Genomic DNA, 21,449 nt, shown 5'->3' on the forward strand with positions numbered 1-21,449 from the left:
TGATCTCCTGTATGGGCTTGCTTAAAGAGATAGATGCAGGAGACTGGAGAGACTTATCTGTGTAGCAGAAAAGGAGAATATAACTTTTAAAGATAATAATAATAAAATATCCCTGTTCTAGCTATATCCAACATTCTTCTGTTGGGGAGATAATAGCTCTTGAACAAATTTTCTGAACTGTAGAAGTCCCACTATCACTTGCGGGTGATTTCAGGAATCATCATCTTTTTTTGTGAGATCAGACTCACCTAAATTACCCCCTTCAAAACAAAAATAATAAATGTTCATTATTTTAAATCTCAGTGTTTATCTTGAATCTTTTGCCTCTACATTGCTAGATGGACTCGTTCAAAACTCCCCATTGTCTAATTTTAGGAATACACAATAGATGTATTTTTCCGGCAAAGCTGGAAGGATGAAAGACTGAAGTTCAAAGGACCCATGACAGTCCTCCGGCTGAATAATTTAATGGCTAGCAAAATATGGACACCAGATACTTTTTTTCACAATGGAAAGAAATCAGTAGCTCACAACATGACTATGCCAAATAAACTCTTGCGGATTACGGAAGACGGGACATTGCTCTACACAATGAGGTGAGAATCACACGGTGTCTTTTTGTTTATGAAAAATACTGTGTAAATTATAATGTGCATGAAGAATTTAATTGCATTTCCCACTACTTTTAAGAGCATATTTATGTTAAAATTTTAGATTCTATAATCATATGAACATCAGCCCAGGGACAAACTGAATGTACCAGTTTTCATTGTCTTTTGCTCTTTTCGTGCCTGTCTTTCCACTTTCTGTCCTTTCAAGCAGATTTGAACCTCTTTGGTAATAAACCAGGCTTCCTATTTCTATTGAACAAGTTTGGGGATTAGGCTTTTACAGCTTTAGCTGCTGTAGAGTAATAAGTAGTTTGCTTTATAGTGGCATCCAGTAGATGTCAAGTAAGAAAGTCTGCTGCCCTTTGCCATGATCCCCATCCCAATATTTAGAGGGATGAATGGAATGCAGTTGAATGAATGTTACCAGGTCATGTTGGTAACCCATTAGATAGAGCACTAAGGCCGCCACTCTATACATGGGGAAAGAAGAAAAGAATGTCCTCTCCTCATCTCTACAAAATGCTTCAAAGCTATTCTGAAAGCCAAGCACCTGACCTTTGTAGATTTCTAAAACTTTGCAAAGTTGGAGTGAGTGAGTTGCATACTGGCCTTTGTTATGGCAAACTAATCTCCAGCTAGGGATGTTGTCATGCAATAAAAGAACAGCTGTCAGTTTATGGGGGCCAAGCTTCTACATGGCTGGGACTGTTGGGGAACCAGCTTGCTCTCTCAGGATGGAAGTTTTTTTACATGCCTGTGTTAAAACAGATGCACCCTTTGATCTGCAGTCACCTTGCTGTTGGGCAAAGGGATTTCCCAGGCTTTGGGGGCCCAGAACCTTAAGACTGGATTGGATAATTTGTCTGAGAGCCCACATGGGCTCTCAGAGTTCTTCACATTTCTCTTCAGATTTTGAAGTTAGGAATGATTGGCTGGTTTTTACACAGTTGAACAGATTAATTAAGAAATCTCCATTGTTCCATTTTTTTTAATTTATGAGTTTTGTACAACGCAGTATTCAGGCACAGTGTACTGCAACATTCCGTCCCGTTGGTTCATTTGTGTCGCTTGTTCCCTCCTCACAGAACCAGTTCCATGTGCATCCTGATGAAAGCAAAAGAATAATCTTGATGTGATTGTATGTATGGTCACATTGAGACTATTACTCTTTTTGGTGATTTACCAATACATAAGAGCCCATGTATGCGTTAGCAAATACCATAGCAAAAGAGCTAATGTAATAACCCCATACAGTTTCATTGATGTAACTCTTGTGCAGTATCTATGCACCAGGGAAATCAGGAAATAAACCAAGGGCACTGAAAGTTGTGGCACACTGTATACTTTTGAATCCAGAATTAATTCTAGAAATGCTACCCGTTAAGCCAGAATTCAGGAGATGAAGGACAGAGAAAAATTACTGAACAATAAAAAGGGTGAAAATAATTCAATCCCTGATTTTTATCAGCATCTGAGCTTGGCCATTGTAATAGGTGAACACAAAATGTTACTGGTATTGAAGATCTTCTCAAGATGATATTTAAAGTTTAATGGTGACAAAGAACCAAAAATCCTATGTCTGCCTCAGCTCATGCAAATGATCATTTGATACAAAGCATTCACCAAAGTGCAACAAAATACAGGTCTTTATATTATAATTGCCTGTAAAACCACTTCCTTGTACTAAATTGTTCTATTACTATGACCCTCCTCCCTCCCTTGTAGACTCACAGTGAGGGCAGAATGTCCAATGCACTTAGAAGATTTTCCCATGGATGCACACGCTTGCCCTTTGAAATTTGGAAGCTGTAAGTTGTCTTTAACAATCACTTCCCCCCATTTTGAAAGGCCATTTAACTGTCAAAAGAGAGTATCTATGAGCTTGGGATTGTATATGTGTGTACATGCTTTCCAATCTTTGTAGCTTTATATTTTAAATGAAGATTTTCTACATGAATAAATGTAATCCAATATCTGGCACAGGCATTAGCCAAAAAAGGGGAAATGGCTATACTCCAGAGATGCAGAGCACCATGTTATATAGCACACCATATAGAGATTTATCATTTTGGCTTGACTGTAGCTACATTTCATAAGGGGAAGAGTAGCTTCAGCAATGCATACAAGGAATCTGTGAACTGGCTCTAGTAGCAGTGAACTATTGCCAACCATGGCACATTTTTAGAAACCAAGCCAATGATTTTCTGTTAATCATAACTAGTTTTAGACTTATTTGGGGATGGACAGGATGTCAAAAAATCCTGATTAGAATTGTCTTTTGGTCATTTTGACAATGGAAATGTGCTAATCCATTAGGAGGGAGCTGTATACAAACTTCTGTTCACTTTGGTTAGGCTTTCACAGGAAAATTGCTTCAGTTGTCCTAAAAATGAGAACTAGAATAGTGTATGTGAAACAAAACACCAGTACTGTGGAGTAGTGGTAGATTTTGAAGTGCAGGAGCTCTTCATGACACCCCATATCCACTTCCTCATGCTCCCATAGCCATGCCCTCAGAAAGTATGAAATACCAATAAATGAATTCAAGGGTCCACACGGTCACTTTACAGCATTTCAGAATCTATTCTGCTTCCCATGTTCTCCAGTCCAGAGTTCCGCACATGCAAGGGAGTCATGGGAAGCAGAAAATGGTTTTTGTCCTTCTTTCCCCCATTCCCGCCCCCCCCCCCCCGTTCACATTCTGTGATTTTTTTTTAAGCTGCTGCCAAGTTGCTGCTGGCATGTGTTATGTCTGTGCAGAATCAAAAACTCCCATTTTGCTTCTCGTGCCCCCCCTCTTCCTTGCCCCCAGGAGCTGATTGGTCTGTCCTCCAGTAACCACTCCCACCCTACTCAGCTCTCTGACCGCCTTTTCTGCTGTTTTTATCAGTAAAGTGAGGTAAGGGTCATAAGGCTGCTTCTCTGTTTGCTGCCTTCCTACCAGGTATGCACACTCTCTCTTTTTTTTCAAAGCCAGGAATGAGTCTTAACGTTGGTGCTCAGTCTTCCTGGTTTTAAAAGCCAGGAAAGATTTAAATGGCTGCTTTCCCCTTCCTCCCTCCTGGCATTTTTCAGTGAAGCAGCAGCATTTTAACCCTTTCTTGGCTTGGCTTTAAAAAATATAAATGAGAGTGGAACAAGCATGAAAAGTACGTTTCCCCCCAGAACTCCACCACCAATTGCCTCTCCAGTGGGCACAGAACAGCCGAATCAGCAAATACAGGGAGGGGGGATGGGTTCTAAATTTGCAACGTTACGATGCATGCAAATTTTTGTTTTAAAAAAATGACATCAACTCCAGCCCCAACAAAATGCAGCTCCAAACAGACACATCTCAACTCTTCAGCAGACACCAAATCGCCTCGAGGTCATGCAGTGCAGAATGATGGGACCCCAAGCCGTTTCAGCACTGATCAGCATGAGTGCTCAGCACCACTGACTTAAAGTGTGCCATGTGGAATGGGCCAAGATTTCTTCCTTTATGCAGAATTCCTTGGAATTAGTAGTGAATCCAGAATCAGGGAATGAGCCATAACCATATGCCTTTGGGAAGCTCATAATCTCTCACTTCAGAAATCGATGTGAATCCTAATACCATTCAGAAAGCTGAGACAGACTACATGCTGCTTCACCATAGTGGTGAACAGATAGTTCAGAAAATAATCAGTTTGAATTGGTCCTAATATTGTTAGATGGATTTAAGTTAGCTACTCCAACAATATAGGGGAAATTTTGATCACACGAAATTTCTTAGTGAAATTGTTAAACAAGAGCACCAAAAAAACCAGCCTTCTGGGATTCTGCCAGCAAAAACAATTGACACCAAGAGATAAATTGCCTCCAAAGATGAAGATTTAGCCATCATGGCTGATAGCAGTTGGTAGAATTTGCCTTTTAAAATATCATATAAGGTACAAATACTATTATTAATAGTAATGCAGATTTATGCAGTGCTTTTGAAAATGTTTAAGGTGCTTCAAATCTCAATCCTTGCTTTTACCCAAAGCTTTTATCTTGCATTTTCAAAACCACAAGGTCCAAATTTTTAAAACTTCGCAGCATCTTTTCAAAAAAACTTCAGCAAGTCTTACCCAGAAGGAAAGAAGCAGGAGTTCTTGAAAGAGAAAGGGGAGGGGATGGGTCAGATGGAATATCTCTGGCATCAGCATGTCCAATTTATATGGATACGTTTCCGCTTGTGGAGCCTGAGAATGTGGACAAGATCCTTGCAGAAGTGAGAACTGCATTATCTACCTTTGCCCTTCCTGGCTGATAAAGGCTGGCAGAGGGGGACTGGCTGACTGAGTAGGGAAAGTGACAAATACTTCCTTGAGAGCGGGAATTTTACCATCTGTGCTCAAGGAGGCAGTAATTTGACCTGTATTGGAAAAACCCTCCCTGAGCCCTACAGTGTTGGAGAACTTTTGGCCAGTCTCTGATTTTCCATTTTTGAGCAAGGTGTTAGAGCGGGTGACTGCTTCTCAACTCCAGGGGCTCTTGGAAGAAACATTTTCTGGATCCATTTCAATCTGGCTTCAGGTTGGGATTTTGAACAGAGACTGCATTGGCTGATGACTTCTACCAAGAACCAAACAGGGAGTGTGACTCTGCTAGTCTTGCTGAATCTCTCAGTGGTCTTCGATACCATCAATCATGGTATCCTACTTAGTTGCTTCTTGGCTCTGGAACTAAGGGTGGTTTGAATCCTATCTGGGAGTTCAGTCTCAGAACTGGGGGACTCCTGTTCTACCACATGGCCATTGGCCTATGGAGTCCCCCAGGGTTTTATTTTATCTTCTATGTTATTGAATATTTACATGAAGCCATGGGGAGAGGTCATCAGGAGATCTGGGCTGCAGTGTGGATGGGATAATACCCAGATCTACTTTTCTTTTCCATCTAATTCTAAGAATGCTGTTGATGTTCTGAACTGGTGCTTGGAGTCACTAATGGGCTGGATGAGGGTGAACAAGCTGAAACTTAATCCTGACAAGACAGAGGTTCTCTGTGTTAGTCTTGGATGGGGTTACACTTCCTCTGAAAAGTCAAGTCCGCAGCTTAGGAGTAGCGCATAACACAGCAATTACCTTTGAAAGCTAGGTGGCTGCGGTGGCTGCAGAGTGCCTTTGCCCAGCTTCAGCTGATGTGTCAGCTGCGTCCATTCCTGGTTCAGTGAGAACCAGTCACCGTGATACATGCCTGAATCCCATACTGGACTATTGCAATGCGCTTTACTTGGGGCTATCCTTGAAGATGGTTCAGAAAGGCAGAATTCTGCAGCTAGACCACTGGTCAGGGCCAGCTCTTGGGAACATGTGACCCTGATATTACTGAAGGTACATGGACTAACAATTGGTTCCTGGGCCCAATTCAAGGTGCTGGTTCTATCCTTTAAAGCCCTGCATGGCTTGGAACCAGGGTATCTGAAGGACTATCTTCTCCCGTACATTCCTGCCTGGGAGTTAAGGTCACAGGGAGAGGCCCTCCTGACTGTCCCAGCAACCAAAGAAGTTCAGTTGGTGGGTACACAGGAAAGGGCCTTTTTGGAAGCAGTCCCACACTTGTGGAACGATCTCCCCAGGAAAGTGTTTTATTTAGGACAGCTTTTAAAATGTGGTCTGGATTTTAACTTTGTTTTTAATTGTTGTTTTTGATAGATAATATATATTTAAACTTGTGTTGATCAAGGAAGGATTGCAGAGTTCTTCCGTGAGTCTGGGTTTTGTTTTTAAAAGGTTTCACCTATTCTCAGTCTGGGCAGAGCTTTTTTTCAAGGGACAGAGTACTGGCATCTCTTTATGGAGTACCAGCACCTCTTGGACACTTGGGCTGAGAGGGGAGAATATCATGCGTACTGGCACTTTTTTAAAAAAGGAAAAAAGCACTGAGTCTGGCTGTGTGTTTTTAAATTGTGAAAGGAAACTTCCCCCTAAAAACACATCTGCAAGGTTCAAAAGCTATCCTGGAATGATTCCAGAAAGGGGGAAGAGTACACATTGATTTTAAATAATAATCCCTGTCAGGCACTCCAGTTCATGATGGCATTGCTTCAGTTCTAAAAAATTCTTGGAGCTGCATTCTTGTGCATTCCCTAAATCCCAGTGCCAGAATTTGTACGGATGTAGCTTTGCAACCTGATGATCAACACACTGATTGTCATGAACAACAATACCTGGACTTATTCCTTTTTGCCTGATCACAGGCTACTTTGAAAGCACTTGAGCATAGCACAAAGGAATGGAGTTTATGAGACTCTCAGGAGACATTTTTGCTTCCTAATGAATCTTTTAGAAACTAAAAAAGTAAAAGCAATGGTTGAAACAGACATTACAGTCTGGTTTTTAAAAAGGGCCAGGCATGTGAATGATATCCAAATGTAAAGGGATAATATATTTTTTTTAAAAGAGACACCCTCCCCCTGGAAATGATATATTGTTCTTTTCAATTAGATGCTTATACAAAATCAGAAGTGCTGTATGAATGGACACGGGAGCCAGCTCGGTCTGTTGTAGTTGCAGAAGATGGCTCTCGGTTGAACCAATATGACCTCATGGGACAAACGGTGGATTCTGGAATTGTACAGTCCAGTACAGGTAGGAGATAAAACAATTTTGTTCTGGAGAAGGTATTATTTGTCTTTCCCTACCAAAGCAGATCTTGAAGAGAAATATAGTTACAGGGTGTAATATATGTAATACAGCTATCTCCAGTGCCACTGTCTGAGAAATGACATGAAATAGTATATCATCCACAAATGTAATAATGTCATAACAGTTGAAAGAAATTTTATTTTTTATGCATAGGGGTTTTTTTTTATGTATCCATCCTTAAAAAGCACTTGGAGTCATTGGTTACATTTTTTCTTCATGGAACAGACTCAAAAGGTTGCTGCTGGAGAAGATCTTTAGTGTGCAAATTATCTTGTGTGGTTCTACAGGGGGCAGTCTTATCCCCAAATTTATTCAGCCTCTAAGAGAAATCATTAGAAATCATGTATAGCTTTGGAAGTGAATTTTATCAATATATGGATGACACCTAGCTCTATACCTTGCTATTCAAATCTCTAAGTGATGTAGTAGAGGTTTTGTGTAGCTGCTTGACTGCTGCCGTCAAATGAATGAATGTGAACAAACTGAAACGGGCTAATCAAGGTGAAAGTTGGGAAAGCAGACCTTGTTTTTCCCACTTTCAGTGGGGTTCAATTAACCCTTGCAGACTCAGTAAAGAGCCAAGGAGTTGGTTCAGAAAGATACTTTGGAAAAGGGATAAGGACTGCAAACTATACTACTGTGTACTGTGCATTGCTGTAACCTATTGCATTGTTTATGGGATGTTCCATCCGTAGTTCATATTGACTTCCACTATCTAATCTGCCTTGGGTCTCACTGAAAAAGGCAGATTATAAATAACGTAAATAAGAAATAATAATAATAAATAAAAATGAGTAAGTAAAGCTGCTATTCTTTGAAAAATTAAAAAAGCAATATGTTAATATGATACAAAACAAATCTGACAGCATGTTTATTGTTGTATGCTAATAGAGTAAGATGGCTTTCACATATTTTGAAATGACCTTGCTAAAGCGAGCATCATCAGCAAGAGGAAGTTACACAATATAGGAACATCCACAGATATATCCTAAGCCTTCAGGAGTCGAGTTGGGCCCAGGAACACCCCAAAATTGTACAGCAGATCCTTGAGAGGCTTCCTGCATCACTTTTCTTTCTCTCAGAATTTATTCATGCTACACCAGGCTACCCATCTTAAAAATTTCACAACTGTGGGGTGGGGGACATTTGGAAGCTATGTTTGGTCTCGTGTAGAGAAACAGAAAAAATAAATGTTCAAATAAAAATAATGAATTGTCACCGGATTGTGGCAGGCTCAGCTCAACTGGACTTCATAAGGGAGGGAGTTCTGGGAGTTGGCCCTGAGGATGACTCTTCTGTAACCTGTCTGCAATCTTTAGAAACATGTGGGTTGTCCAAGAGACAAACTGAGTTCATTCCCTGTTTCTAAAAAAGGTTGCGGCCTTAAAAGCAAAACACTGTGAGAGCTCGTGTCAATAAGAGTTTGCACTGCTGCTTGGATTGAATGTTCAGTGAACCACACCAAATCACCCCATTATGGGATGCAGCCTATTAAATTCTGTAATATGAAGCTGAGTCTGTGCACCAGTTATTCTAACGTAGTTGCACATTAGCAATCCTACCTCCTGCCCTGCCATTTTTCCAAGTCACACATGGACATGAAAGAACACCTAAGACAATGCTGAGTTGGATCAGTGTGGTAGGCTGTTTTTCTGCAAAAATTTCCAAACAAGTCTGTCTTTCTGACCAAAATATGGACACGAGGGATCATTTAAAAGTTCCGTTATTTGCATTCCCTACAAAAAAAGGAGCCTTAATGGATAGAACACTATTAACATTCTAGTCACTATTCACAGCATTTTGTCAATGCTCCCAGGAATGAGGCAGCTCAGGCAGAAAAAAAAATAAGGAATTCCAATTTGCCAAGATATCAAAACAAAATTAACATAATGTCTTAAAAGACATTAATCACTGTTATTTATGATTAGTGCCATGTTCTGCACAAGATATTTGTACAGACTAATTAAAAAAGTAAGGCACTTATTTTAAGGGAAGGAACAATAACAAAGAAAAAATAACAAATCTGCACATGCGCAGCTGAGTCTGGTTCTTTTGGAAAGGCTAGAAGGACTCTCACCGGGAGGATAGTTTCAGAGGGTAGTCATGTTGGTCTGCAGTAGAAAAGCAAGATTTAAGTCCAGGGGGACTTTAAAGACCAACAAGATTTTCAGGGTGTAAACTTTCAAGAGCAAAAAAGTATTTGAAGAAGGGAGCTTTGACTCTCAAAAACTTTATACTCTGAAAACCTTGTTGTTTAAGGTGTCACTGGACTTGAAACTTGCTGTTCACCAGGAGAATCATAGAATCACAGAGTTGGAAGGGGCCATACAGACCATCTAGTCCAACCCCCTGCCCAGTGCAGGATCAGCCTAAAGCGTCTCTGACAAGTATTCATCCAGCCTCTTCTTGAAAACTGCCAGTGAGGGGGAGCTCACCACCTCCCTAGGCAGCTGATTCCACTTTTGAACTACTCTGACGGTGAAAAAGTTTTTCCTAATATCCAGTCGGTACCTTTGTGCATGTAGTTTTAGCCCATTGCTTCGCGTCCTACCCTCTGCTGCCAACTGGAACAGCTCCCTGCCCTCCTCCAAATGACAGCCTTTCAAATATTTAAAGAGAGCAATCATGTCCCCCCTCAACCTCCTTTTCTCCAAACTAAACATTCCCAAGGCCCTCAGCCTTTCCTCGTAGGGCTCAGTCTCCAGACCCCTGATCATCCTCGTCGCTCTCCTCTGCACCCTCTTGATTTTGTCCACATCCTTTTTGAAGTGAGGCCTCCAGAACTGCACACAGTACTCCAGGTGCAACCTGACCAAGGCAGTATAGAGAGGGGGCTATGACCTCCTGCGATTTCGATGCTATGGCCCCTTTGATACAACCCAGGATTGAATTAGCCTTTTTTGCCACCGCATCACACTGACTGCTCATATTCAGTTTACAGTCCACTCTTACCCCAAGATCCCTTTCACATATACTACTGCCCAGAAGTGTATCCCCCATCCAGTATTTGTGCTTCTCATTTTTGTGGCCCAGATGTAATACTGTGCACTTGTCTTTGTTGAATTGCATCCTATTCACAGCTGCCCACTTCTCCAGAGTATTCAAGTCTTGTTGAATTTTAATTCTATCTTCTTGGGTGTTTGCTACCCCTCCCAATTTGGTATCAGCAAATTTAATGAGCAGCCCTTCCACTCCTTCATCCAGATCATTGATAAAAATATTGAAAAGTACCGGGCCCAAAACCGAGCCCTGCGGCACCCCACTGGACACCTCCCTCCAATCTGATGAAACGCCGTTGACCACCACTCTTTGAGTGCGGTCCTCCAACCAGTTCCCTATCCACCGAACTGTCCTATAGTCTACTCCACAGTCTTCCAGTTTGCCCATCAGAATGTCATGGGGGACCTTATCAAAAGCTTTACTGAAATCCAGATAAATCACGTCAACAGAGTTCCCCCGATCCAGCAAGCTGGTCACTCGATCAAAGAAGGAAACCAGGTTGGTCTGGCAGGATCTGATACACTATATTTAAATCGTTCTTAGGAACATACATAAAATGGAAGAAAGATATTCAGAAAGCTATAAAAAATCAAATATAAGATTTCCATCTACTTCTGGGGCACATCAAGAGGGTTTCCACAGAGGAAGTCCAAATTTATTACACTTTGTGAATTTCAGAGGTATCCTAGCATTAGGCATTAGGATGTGATACAAAGGGTAGACAGATAACTCTGCTATCTCCTAATCACCAACTATCCATCTCATGGTGGTCCTAATCGCATGAATTTCTCCCTCTGCTGAAACTGTTGCTCAATGGCAAGCTGCCTTTGGGTATATATGAGATTCTTTAATTTGTGAATGTTTGCATCTAGGGCATTTTGACAAGAAAAAAATTCTTGTTTTACATAATTTGATACGATTGAAGTTGAATAATATGATTGGATTTGAATGAGGAGTAAGGAGTCTGCTTAGGATGGCGCTATCTGTCATATTTTGCCAAGTCAATCTCTCTTCTCCTTTTCACCTCTCCCTTTAACTTTCTTGAGCCCCAAAAACTGGGTTAAATGACACTGTACTATGCTTTCATTATAAGTAATATGGCTCTGAGTATTTATTTAATACAAAATGACTGTCGATATAAAGGCATACATTTTTTTCCTCCCAAATTCCATTTGAGAAAACAAGATGGTTTCATTTAACCTTTCTCATAACAATGTGACAGTAATAGAAAATAACAATTTTCATAATATCTCCACATCATTTAGCTATTAAAAATATGAGAACACAAGAATGATCTTATTGAACCAAATAAATCAAAGTCCATTAAGTTTGCAACAGTGGCCACTAGTTGCTAATAGAGTATGTTTAATACGTTAAAACATCTAAGCTATTAGCTATCATCACATCTTGTGACAGTGAAATTTATAAATTAATGATGTATAATTATGTATTGTGTCCATAATGGCCTTTTCTCTTGCTTAAGCCTTTTCTGTCTGGAATCAACTGCTGCTAATCACTGGGTGATGCTAAATTTCTCTCTCTCTGCACAATTCAAATTGTGTAACAATTTCAGATCAACACACACACCCCTTTTCCTAGCCTGTCAATGTACCAAAAGCATCCTTTCCCTTGATCTCACCTATGTATAACTCTGCTAACTGGAAATGTCCCTCAGATCCATTCCTAGCAAAGGTACACCCTTCTAAGCCCATTAATTTCAGTGGACTTGGAAAGGAGTTACTCTGCTTAGAATGGTACTATCTGTCATATTTGGCCAAATCAATCTCTCTTCTTTTCACCACTCCCTCTCACTTTCTTGAGCTCCAAAATAGATTACTAGGCCCACCAGGATCTGGTTAGTGTTATATATTTTTTCAATTCACATTAGCCATTTTGATTAGTTTCTAGCACAACCTTATTATCAAGTGTTATAATCTGCAATAGCTAAACACGGGCTGCTTCCTCACATGTTGGATAATCCACTTTCAATACTCTTTAGTGAACATTTGGAAGTGCTTTTCCATGCGTGGAACAAAAAATCCACTTCCAAAGGATTGCTAAAGTGCATTGAAAGTGCATTATTCAACGTGTGTGGAAATGGCCATGAATTGGAATCTCTTTATGTAATGTTTTACATTAAATATGTGTAACTATTTCTAAATTATTCCCATTGCATGCTTTCGAAACATTTTATACCATCTTTTTAGAAAACAGCATCTGATATTTCTTCACTGTTATTTTTTTTTTAGGAGAATATGTTGTGATGACTACCTATTTCCACCTGAAGAGAAAGATTGGATACTTCGTCATTCAGACATACTTGCCATGCATTATGACTGTAATTTTATCGCAGGTCTCTTTTTGGCTCAACAGAGAATCTGTTCCTGCCAGGACTGTGTTTGGTAAGTGCCCAATCTTAACAGAATTACTGATTATTCAAAAGATCTATGGACATTGAATTATATGGCATTATGGCTGTTTATTCAGTGATGATAGCTAGGGAGCTTCTCTTAAAGCCAGAATTCTGGCAGCTTTAACTTCCAAGTTTCTGTGATATCACCACAGGTCCGTCAGGTTGTATTAATAAAAACTGTTTATTGGAAGACCATCTTTACCTCAGATTCTATTTTCTTAGACCCTTGTGATATTTTGATAAACTGCAAACCTAGGTTTGGAGCATGGGATCTCTGTATTTGTGCTTTAACTTACAATGTCTGGCATAAGATGTACAAGGTGTACACAAAACCCTGAATTCAAAAGAGGATACTGTAAAAAATAGCAGATAGACCGCAAAAACTGGCAACCCATGTTTTACATCAGCAAGCCATCTTTTTAAAAACAGAATGGATGATATTGGTTTGATGTGTTGACAACAGATCCATATCTGCAAGTCTGTTGAATTAATTATACTCCAATTGAAATCTTTGCTAAGATTCCAAGTAACATTGTGATAAGCATTCAGCACTTAATATAAATCTAGGGGATGTTGGATCCAAAGGACCATGCACAGAGTTCTATTTGTACAAAACTTCCTCCTAAAGCCCAGAGTATCCCCTGAAATGTTCCTGCGGGTCAGGAAACCCTTAGGACCAGTGTGAGGGTCTGGTGTGAATGTCTATGATGGGAGAGGGGAATAGGCAAAAACTGCTTCTCCTTTGTGAGAACAAGTGGCTGCTAGTGAAAGAAACACGTGATTTCAACCTATTATATACTTCACATCTAAGGAATCTTTGCAAGTCCATAGGATGCCATGGTTGTGGATCATTCTCTTCCTCCTCTCCATGGTCTGGTCTTGGCAGTTCCATGCAGTAGCTTTTGTAAAGTGAAACACAGTTGCGTAGAGCTAGTAGAAAGAAGCACAGCCAAACAGCTACAGTTGTGTCTGGCACTTGTACTAGAACCCTTACATTAGCATGTCTGCTCAAAGGAGTCTGGACACAAACCAATTAATCTAACTACTGGGCTGTCTTCTTAAGTTATAGCATTTTACAACCCACCCCCAAATCCTGGTGTTTTCCCCAGTCTTTTGTCCTTTGTATTTTGTGAATTTTTAGCTTTATAGCTCATACTGGAGGGCTGTGGTCTGATCCCTGTGGACATTCTGAAGGGATGAAAAACAACACACAATGCAGATCACATAGTGAGGATGTCGGAGTTCATACAGCTCTGACAACAGCCACCAACCAGGGAATGGCACTCAATGGTGTTCCTCTGTACAGCCCACACAGGCACAGCCAACCACCACCTCCTGATGCAGCCACTGCATTTCCCCCCACTCCTCCCAAGAGCCAGAGTACAGGCAGGAAAGACTCAGTGACAGTGCAACCTGAAGAAAGCTACGTGGCCAGAGTGTTGCCTCATAGCAACACTCTGAAGGTTGCCACACAACAAAAGTAGTGTCCACGTACAATCATCCCTGCTTCAAGCCCCATACTCCTTCCCCTTGAAAACGAAAGCAAATGGAGAAAAAAGACAATGGCCAGGATCAAACCCACAACACACACACCCAACCTAACCACTGGGCGAAGAAGGCAGATGCAAAAGAGGCATTCCATCAAGTCTGGGACCATCAGACCTGAAGGGCCCACTCTCCTGATATGATCTCCAACAAAGTCTGTGTTGTTCATCTTGTGGCTTACTGGTGGTGCCCATCCCCCAAGTGACTCGCCTCTCTTCCACCAGATCGAGGACTTTCTCTGTGGAGACCCCATCCTGATGGAATGCTCTGTCTGACAATATGCATGCCCTGTGGGATCTATCTAGGTTCTACAGGGCCTGTAAGGCAGAACTATTTCAGCAGGCCTTTAGCCAGCCATGGTTAATGTGGAATCTTTGCCACCTAGTCACAGTTTTTACTACTGGTTGTATTTTTGGGGCCACCTAATTGCAATATTATGTTTTTATTTTTAACATACAATATTTATTGCTGCTTTAATTGTTTTTAATTGTTTGTTTTTAACTCTTTTCAATGGTTGTAAACTGCTTTGAGCCTTGTTTGAGGGAGGGGCGGTATAAAAATCTAACAAACAAACTAGACACTCCTCTGCAGCCCTGCCATCACGACCAGCCATATGAGGATGGGCAGAGAACATTGCAAGGACAGGCAGGGCTTAGGGGAAAGGTGCTGGGATTGGCCGGGGCTCCTCATTCAGTCCCCACATGGGGAGAGGCCAGAGGCAGGCAAAAATGTTTGCGCTGGCATTTTGCCCCACAAACCACAAAAGGGGAAACAGGACAGCCTAGCTTATGGACTGTCTTAGACATTTTGGCTGAGACACCCCTTCGTGATCCTTCCATGCCACACTCTGAGCTCCTTGTGCACCCACACTGCCAACCTACATGGCTTATCAGATGTCAATGGTGCTTTGGAGAGTGTGAGACCCAGATACCTGCCCCCGCCCCCACTAGAGCAGATACATCTTTCCTCAGACTGCCCTTGCCCACTTCTTTTGCAAGCTGCACACAGCAGCAGGGTAGGAAGCAATTTGGGACTGCAAGGGGTAGCCGTGCCAGCCCATTAAAGAGGTGAGCTGCAACACAGAGAAGCTCATAGGGAACTATGTCATCAGTCTTTAGGGTGCCAGGCTGGCCTGTGTTATATTTTGTAGCTAAACAAAAGAGAGGTCCAGTAGCACTATGAAGACTGACAACATTGATCCCAGCAGGAGCTTCCCTCAGTCAGAGCTCAGCCCCTTAGAAGTGTGAAAGGGAGATCATTCTGGAGGGCAGCATGGGGAGATCATAGAAGGGGGCAGAGAACAGCATGCTGTGATGGGCAGGGGCAGGAGGAGGGGGAGCAAACCTCTTCCACTCAAATACAAACAGACAGGGAAAGAGTTATAGAGCATTCCAGAGTATATTGAGCAGAAGCGTGGAAATAGCAACAAAATATCTAGTACAGCCCCTGGACTTTTACAAGCTGCTCTGGGAAGCTAGGGGAGATGGGGTGAGCCCTCCCTATCATAGCATGTCTGTGCATGGGATGGACTTTCCAGACAGATGGCTGCCTGCATCAAGCTGCTGCATGAGCTGGGTTGGAACCAGATAGATGGCAATCCCATGGCAGAGTGGCAGGATCCACACCAGTCACTGCAGCCAGCTCATACTGTACCAGGAATATCATCCTTCCAGGTCTCCTCCCTGTTGAATCTCCACCTGCACAGATGCCAAACTGAGACATATGCAATGATGACAAACAGCACAGTGGTAGTGATTGTGAATCACTGCAGCCATGCCAGTGGGGCCTCAGTACAGTCTGTGGTCCACCACCCAATGAAGGCGACCCTCCCTCTCCAAACAGCACTTATCTATCTGCTCTGTGGGTTGCATTCCATCTGCATCTGCTGCTGCATAGGCGATAGGTGCCATGGTTGCTTGACTAGCAGTTCCACAGAGCACAGGGGGGAAACTGGCTACCACCTCCAAACTCCAGTTGTGGCCTATCCCCCCACCTGGGGATGCCCTTATAAAGGACCTTGCTGGCAGCCTGTAAGGGGCTGCAAGCATCCCTGCCATCATAGTTAGCAGACTCCTAGATACACTTTCCTGGGAGTATACCCTATAGCATCAAATGGGGCCTACTGATAGGTGTAGCTGCCTTGGCTTGTCCCTGTACACACACAGTGCTAGCCTTGGCTTAGAGGCCTTCATTGTGGAGGTGGCTCCCAGGGTGTGTGAAAGGGAGAAGGGGGAGATGGTTGTAGACTCCTGGGCCAAACTTGCTGGATTCCTGCCTCTGTTCCTTCGGTGTGCATCTCCAGAGACGTGTAAGGATTCTGAACTGAGACATATTAGCCACACAGCATGGAGATTTGCTCCACCCCTTGGGTATATGTGCAAAGTGCCCATTATGTGGTACTAAGTACCCTCTCTATGCACTTCCAAAGGGAAATTCTGTGCACTCTAACTTGAGGTTTAACTCATAGACCTCAAGAACAGAGCCCCATTCACCTCACCTATCATCTGAGCTATTGAGCATCCTGGCACTGGTTTATCTATGGAGGGCAAGGATTAGGTGCAGAAGAGGTAGTTTGGCTGCTGCTATGGAGGGGTACAATTGGTTGCAGGCACAGACAGCATTCTGTACTACATCGGGGCTTGTAGGTGGGACAGCACTGTGGGGGGGGGGCATTTTGCTTTTTCCAGTGCCTATGAGCTATGCTGCGGTTTTTGATGGAGTAACTTTATGCCATTTCGGAGGGTGGCTTCCCAGGCTGGGGTGGGTTAGGGAATTGAGTAACCCCAGCCATGCCCCTGGGCCCACCCCTTCCCCCGCTAGTGCGCTACAGTATCTTTGAGATACGCCAGCATACTCCATGCATACTTTTGTCCCTCCTCCCTCAGATTGCACTGTTGAAAAATGGGGGAGGGACCATCCAAACATATTATATGAATATATTTCCATAGAATCATACAGGGGCGAAACAGAATTTGGACACTTAGACTGCAACCCTGTATGTGGTTAGAAAGCTGAATTCAATAGAATCAACCTGCCTAACTGTGCAAGACCATGAGCCAATTTTCCAACGCAAATTGTTGTACAGAGACACTGCAGGATAGGGATGACTGAAAATTGAATGCTTAGATTATTTCCCCACCCATCTCCACTCTGAAAATAAATAATACATAGTCTAGATAGTGCACGATAGTTCTGATTTCTGCGTGTTTTGGCAAATGCTTGATACAGTGGAAATATACTGTAGCCAAGGTTTAATACATTGAAATATCTGCAGTTGTCAAGGTAACGGGTGAATATGTGATTTAACGCAATGGTAAGCAACGTAACAGAGATGCAGACCTCTCACTCTCAGTAAAAGCTCCATGGCTAATTAAGAGAAAATTGTTCAGTGGCAAGTATGGAACTGCCTTACTCAGAATGCAAAGTCTATTACCACAGTGCCATCTTTTTTTTTCTGATTTAATCAACATTCGTAACTAGGCTTTAAGCCTGGGGTGAGCAGGTAAAAAATGTTGCTGTGAGAATGTGCAATGGGATTAAGAAAAAACAAGAAGAGAAATGAAATGGGAAAGTTCCATCTGTTTAATTTTTGAAGATTATGATGATTAAACCAGTGCATCCAGTTGAGGCGCAACTGTGGCAAATGGCAATTTCGTTCTTATGGTAAGGTGGTGGGGGTTCCAGTGGAGTTGCCCCGAAATAGGAAGTCCAAAAGGATGCCCTCCTGGTGAATTAAAAAAAAATCATAATCATCCAAAGCACTGAGAATCTTCACTTTTCAGTGGTGCTTGAAGCTCCGCCAACTCAGGTCATCTCCTTCACCCTGCCGAATGCTGAATGCCTTAGTTTCAATAGCTTTTCCATTCCAGTCTCCTCCAGTTGCAAACTCAGTTTCATTTACCATAATACATGCTTATTGTTCATAGAAAATATTCTATAGAAATACAATAAAGGGGTATTTGTCTAGGATCTCAGCATGTCAGAGTAACAGCTGAACACATGTTCAGTACCTGGAAAAAATACTTGTTTTCTGCCAATAGCCAGGATCTGAAATCTCTGTCCCTGCATGCTCAGGATGGCTTTGCTGTTGTGCTGTGCCAAACTGCTTTCGAAAGGGAGGGGAGTTTTAGAAGCATATTAGAATATCACATTGGGACCTTCTGTTCAAAGTAAAAATAAAATAACCTGGGATCCATTGGGTACCCTAAGGGATTCCTATGGATCATGTGTGATTTTTTTTGGGAGGGGGAACATACTTTCTATAAGGAGAAAGGTACTTGGAAAATAAACCTGGAAAAGCCACTATCTAATTTCTAATCACAGTAGCCTACAGAATAAGCGAGATTGCTTTTGCATTGAAAGGAGATCTAATGACTTCTGAAATGATCTTGCTTTTCAGGAGTGACAACTGTGCTAACAATGACTACCTTGAGCATCAGTGCACGAAATTCCCTTCCTAAGGTGGCCTATGCCACAGCAATGGATTGGTTTATAGCTGTGTGTTATGCATTCGTCTTCTCTGCATTGATCGAATTCGCTACAGTAAACTACTTCACAAAGAGAGGTTATGCATGGGATGGCAAGAGCGTTGTTCCAGAAAAGGTAACCACATTATTAATATAAATGTTTAGCATGTAGCATGGGCAACATGACCTACAGTCATATTCAGCAAAAACACATAATGAATTTTTACACGGATTCTAAACTACTCAGAAATAAGGCATGCAACATTCCTAAACTTAAGCACAGTTGGGCTGTTTATTTATTTATCTACCTCTTTTATAGATCACATTTCTTATGAAGACTCAAGGTGAATTTCAGAGCAGGACTAAGTGACAAGAGCTGTGATCCTAAGAACACTTTCCTGGGAGGAAGCCCTGTTGAAAAAACAGGACTAACTTCTAAATAGACCAGTTTAGGATTACTTCCAAAGCCTTTTTTATTTTTGGGGAATTTTACCCACTTCAGAATGGTTTAGTGAGAATAGTTTATACATTAGACATTAACAAGTTATTTCGTTATTAATTGACCAGTTAATCAATGCAGGAAAATAATATTCAAATCTGCATTGAAATTCAGGATGCATTTCAGATCTATATCAGAAAGCAGCTGAGAGTGAATTCACACATGCATTTTCAGCATTCAGTGACTGCCACATCGCATAATGAATTGTATTTGTGAAACATCTATCAGTAACCATACAGATAGGGTTTGCATATTGGAGATCCAGTGTGGTATAATGAATAGAATGTCCGACTAAGATCTGGGAGACCCATGTTCAAATGCTTGCTCTTCCATGGAAGCTTGCTGGGTGACCTTGGGCCAGTCATACACTCTCAGCCTAACCTACCTCGCAGGGTTATTGCAAGAAGAACATAAGCCATTATGGGTCTGTGCTGGGAAGAAAGGCTGAATATATGAGATGTAAATAAATATTATATTTTATACTCCAAAGCAGAATATTTCCCAAAAAAAGGCAAGGAAATTAGATGATGAACACTCAGATTACGAGATATGTATGTATAGTTCAGATTCCTGGGTCTAGTGTTTTGGAAGGAGAGAGAAGAAATGTGTATGTGACAGAAAGAGATGAGACAAGTCCCAAAGATAAGAACTTTTGTGGGCAGAACTGAACACGTTTGGCAGATTGCCATACTAACATGAAAAGAGCTCAGCTGCATCAGATAAGATCTGCCTAGTTCAACATCCTGTTTCCCGAAGTGACCAACATGCCTCTAGGGAGCTCACAAGCCAGGCAATAGCCCACCTTTGCTGTTTGCCTCCTAGCAACTCATGGCTGTCCCTTACAGATTCCACGAATGTTTCCAGTTCCAGCCACTGAAACTAGGGGCCACCTTGTGGCTGTGAATTCCATATGTATTATGTAAAGAAGTACGTTTGTTTGTTTGTCCTGAACTTATCTCTCATCAGCTTCATTTGGTGAGTTCTAGTAGTATAAGAGAGGGAGAAAAGTTTTGTTACTCATTTCTTCCATGCCATGTACAAACAATTTCCAGTCTGCAAAATAACTAAAATAAAAACATACTAAATGTCCAAAATGCATTTCACTATGTCCCCTTCCACCACCACCACCCACCTTGGATATGATGGTCGGTGCTGTCTTTGAGCCTGTACTGCTCATGATGACTGAAAATATGAAAGGCAAGGGGCAAAAAATGTTTGCCTTACATGCCATTTCTGACAAGTCTCAGAGCCCCTTGATAATCAGCATGTCCAAGATCTCACTGATCTGCCACTACCTGAAACAGGAGAATCCCAGATTTGATTGAGATGGAATGTACATGAACCTTTACTTTTATGCCCAATTGCAAGCAGACAGTTAAACGCTTGCCCATAAGGTTATAGAAAGCCACTGCAGATGCCAGGATACTGTTGAAATACGCTCCTGGCACTTTGTATGAGTTTTCACTAGAATAGCTGCTTATTGAGCTCGAGTCATTTCTGATTACCAGAATGGCTGGCTGACAAGGACTGTTGGTAGACATTATCCTCTACTGCCATAAAAGAGAAATGTAAGGAAGAAATAAATAAGTTAGGATAAAACAAATCTGAAAATGGAGAAGCTAGTATTGACAGTGGACAGCTAGTGAAAGAGCTCCTGCCCTTGAACCATTTTTCGATCGCACTCCACAGATGGATTAACTGTGCTTATCCCATCTATTATACGGAAACAATCTGCAGTTTTTATGCCCAGAAGCTTCTGATGGATTTCTTTTCTCCAGTCTTCAATTCTTTTCCATGCCTTTAAAGAATAACAAAGTGATAATTATTTATCTGGGATTTTTTTGAAGAGAGGAACAAAAATATGAAATGCCAGAAACCTCAAAACACACTAATAAAACAAATAATGAAATGCTTTGAAAAGACATTTAGAGTTGAATTCTGCAAGAGAGGTGTCACAGTTATTTATTTATTTATTTGATTTATAGTCCGCTTTCCCCACGTGTGGGCTCAAAGTGGATTTACAACATAATAATAATAACGGTGCTTAATAATATAATATATAAACAATTAAAACAGTTAAAAACATTGACAGCAGTCATAAAATACAATATTAGACATAACAGGTAGTACATTTTGCCTCTACCACACGTCTCGGGCCCACAGGGCAGGATGGTTAAGATTGAATATATGTAGGGTTGGGGACCTATCTCCTCCACCACCTCCCCCCCCCCACTGAGAGGGGCCAGTTGGATGATTTATCTGCCT

The 21,449-nt window shown here is 41.7% G+C and overlaps 1 protein-coding gene across 1 annotated transcript in view; it reads left to right on the forward strand.

The window, feature by feature from the left end:
• GABRA1 (gamma-aminobutyric acid type A receptor subunit alpha1) overlaps positions 1-21,449 on the forward strand; it is a 53,062-nt gene that overhangs the window by 25,900 nt on the left and 5,713 nt on the right. The window contains exons 5-9 of the mRNA XM_054976262.1: positions 376-596; positions 2,337-2,419; positions 7,061-7,204; positions 12,511-12,663; positions 18,619-18,821. Of these exons, the coding sequence (XP_054832237.1) occupies positions 376-596; positions 2,337-2,419; positions 7,061-7,204; positions 12,511-12,663; positions 18,619-18,821 (804 nt within the window). The remainder of the gene's footprint in view (positions 1-375; positions 597-2,336; positions 2,420-7,060; positions 7,205-12,510; positions 12,664-18,618; positions 18,822-21,449) is intronic.

Source organism: Eublepharis macularius, chromosome 4 (genome assembly GCF_028583425.1).
Source record: "Eublepharis macularius isolate TG4126 chromosome 4, MPM_Emac_v1.0, whole genome shotgun sequence".
Taxonomy (NCBI): domain Eukaryota; kingdom Metazoa; phylum Chordata; class Lepidosauria; order Squamata; family Eublepharidae; genus Eublepharis; species Eublepharis macularius.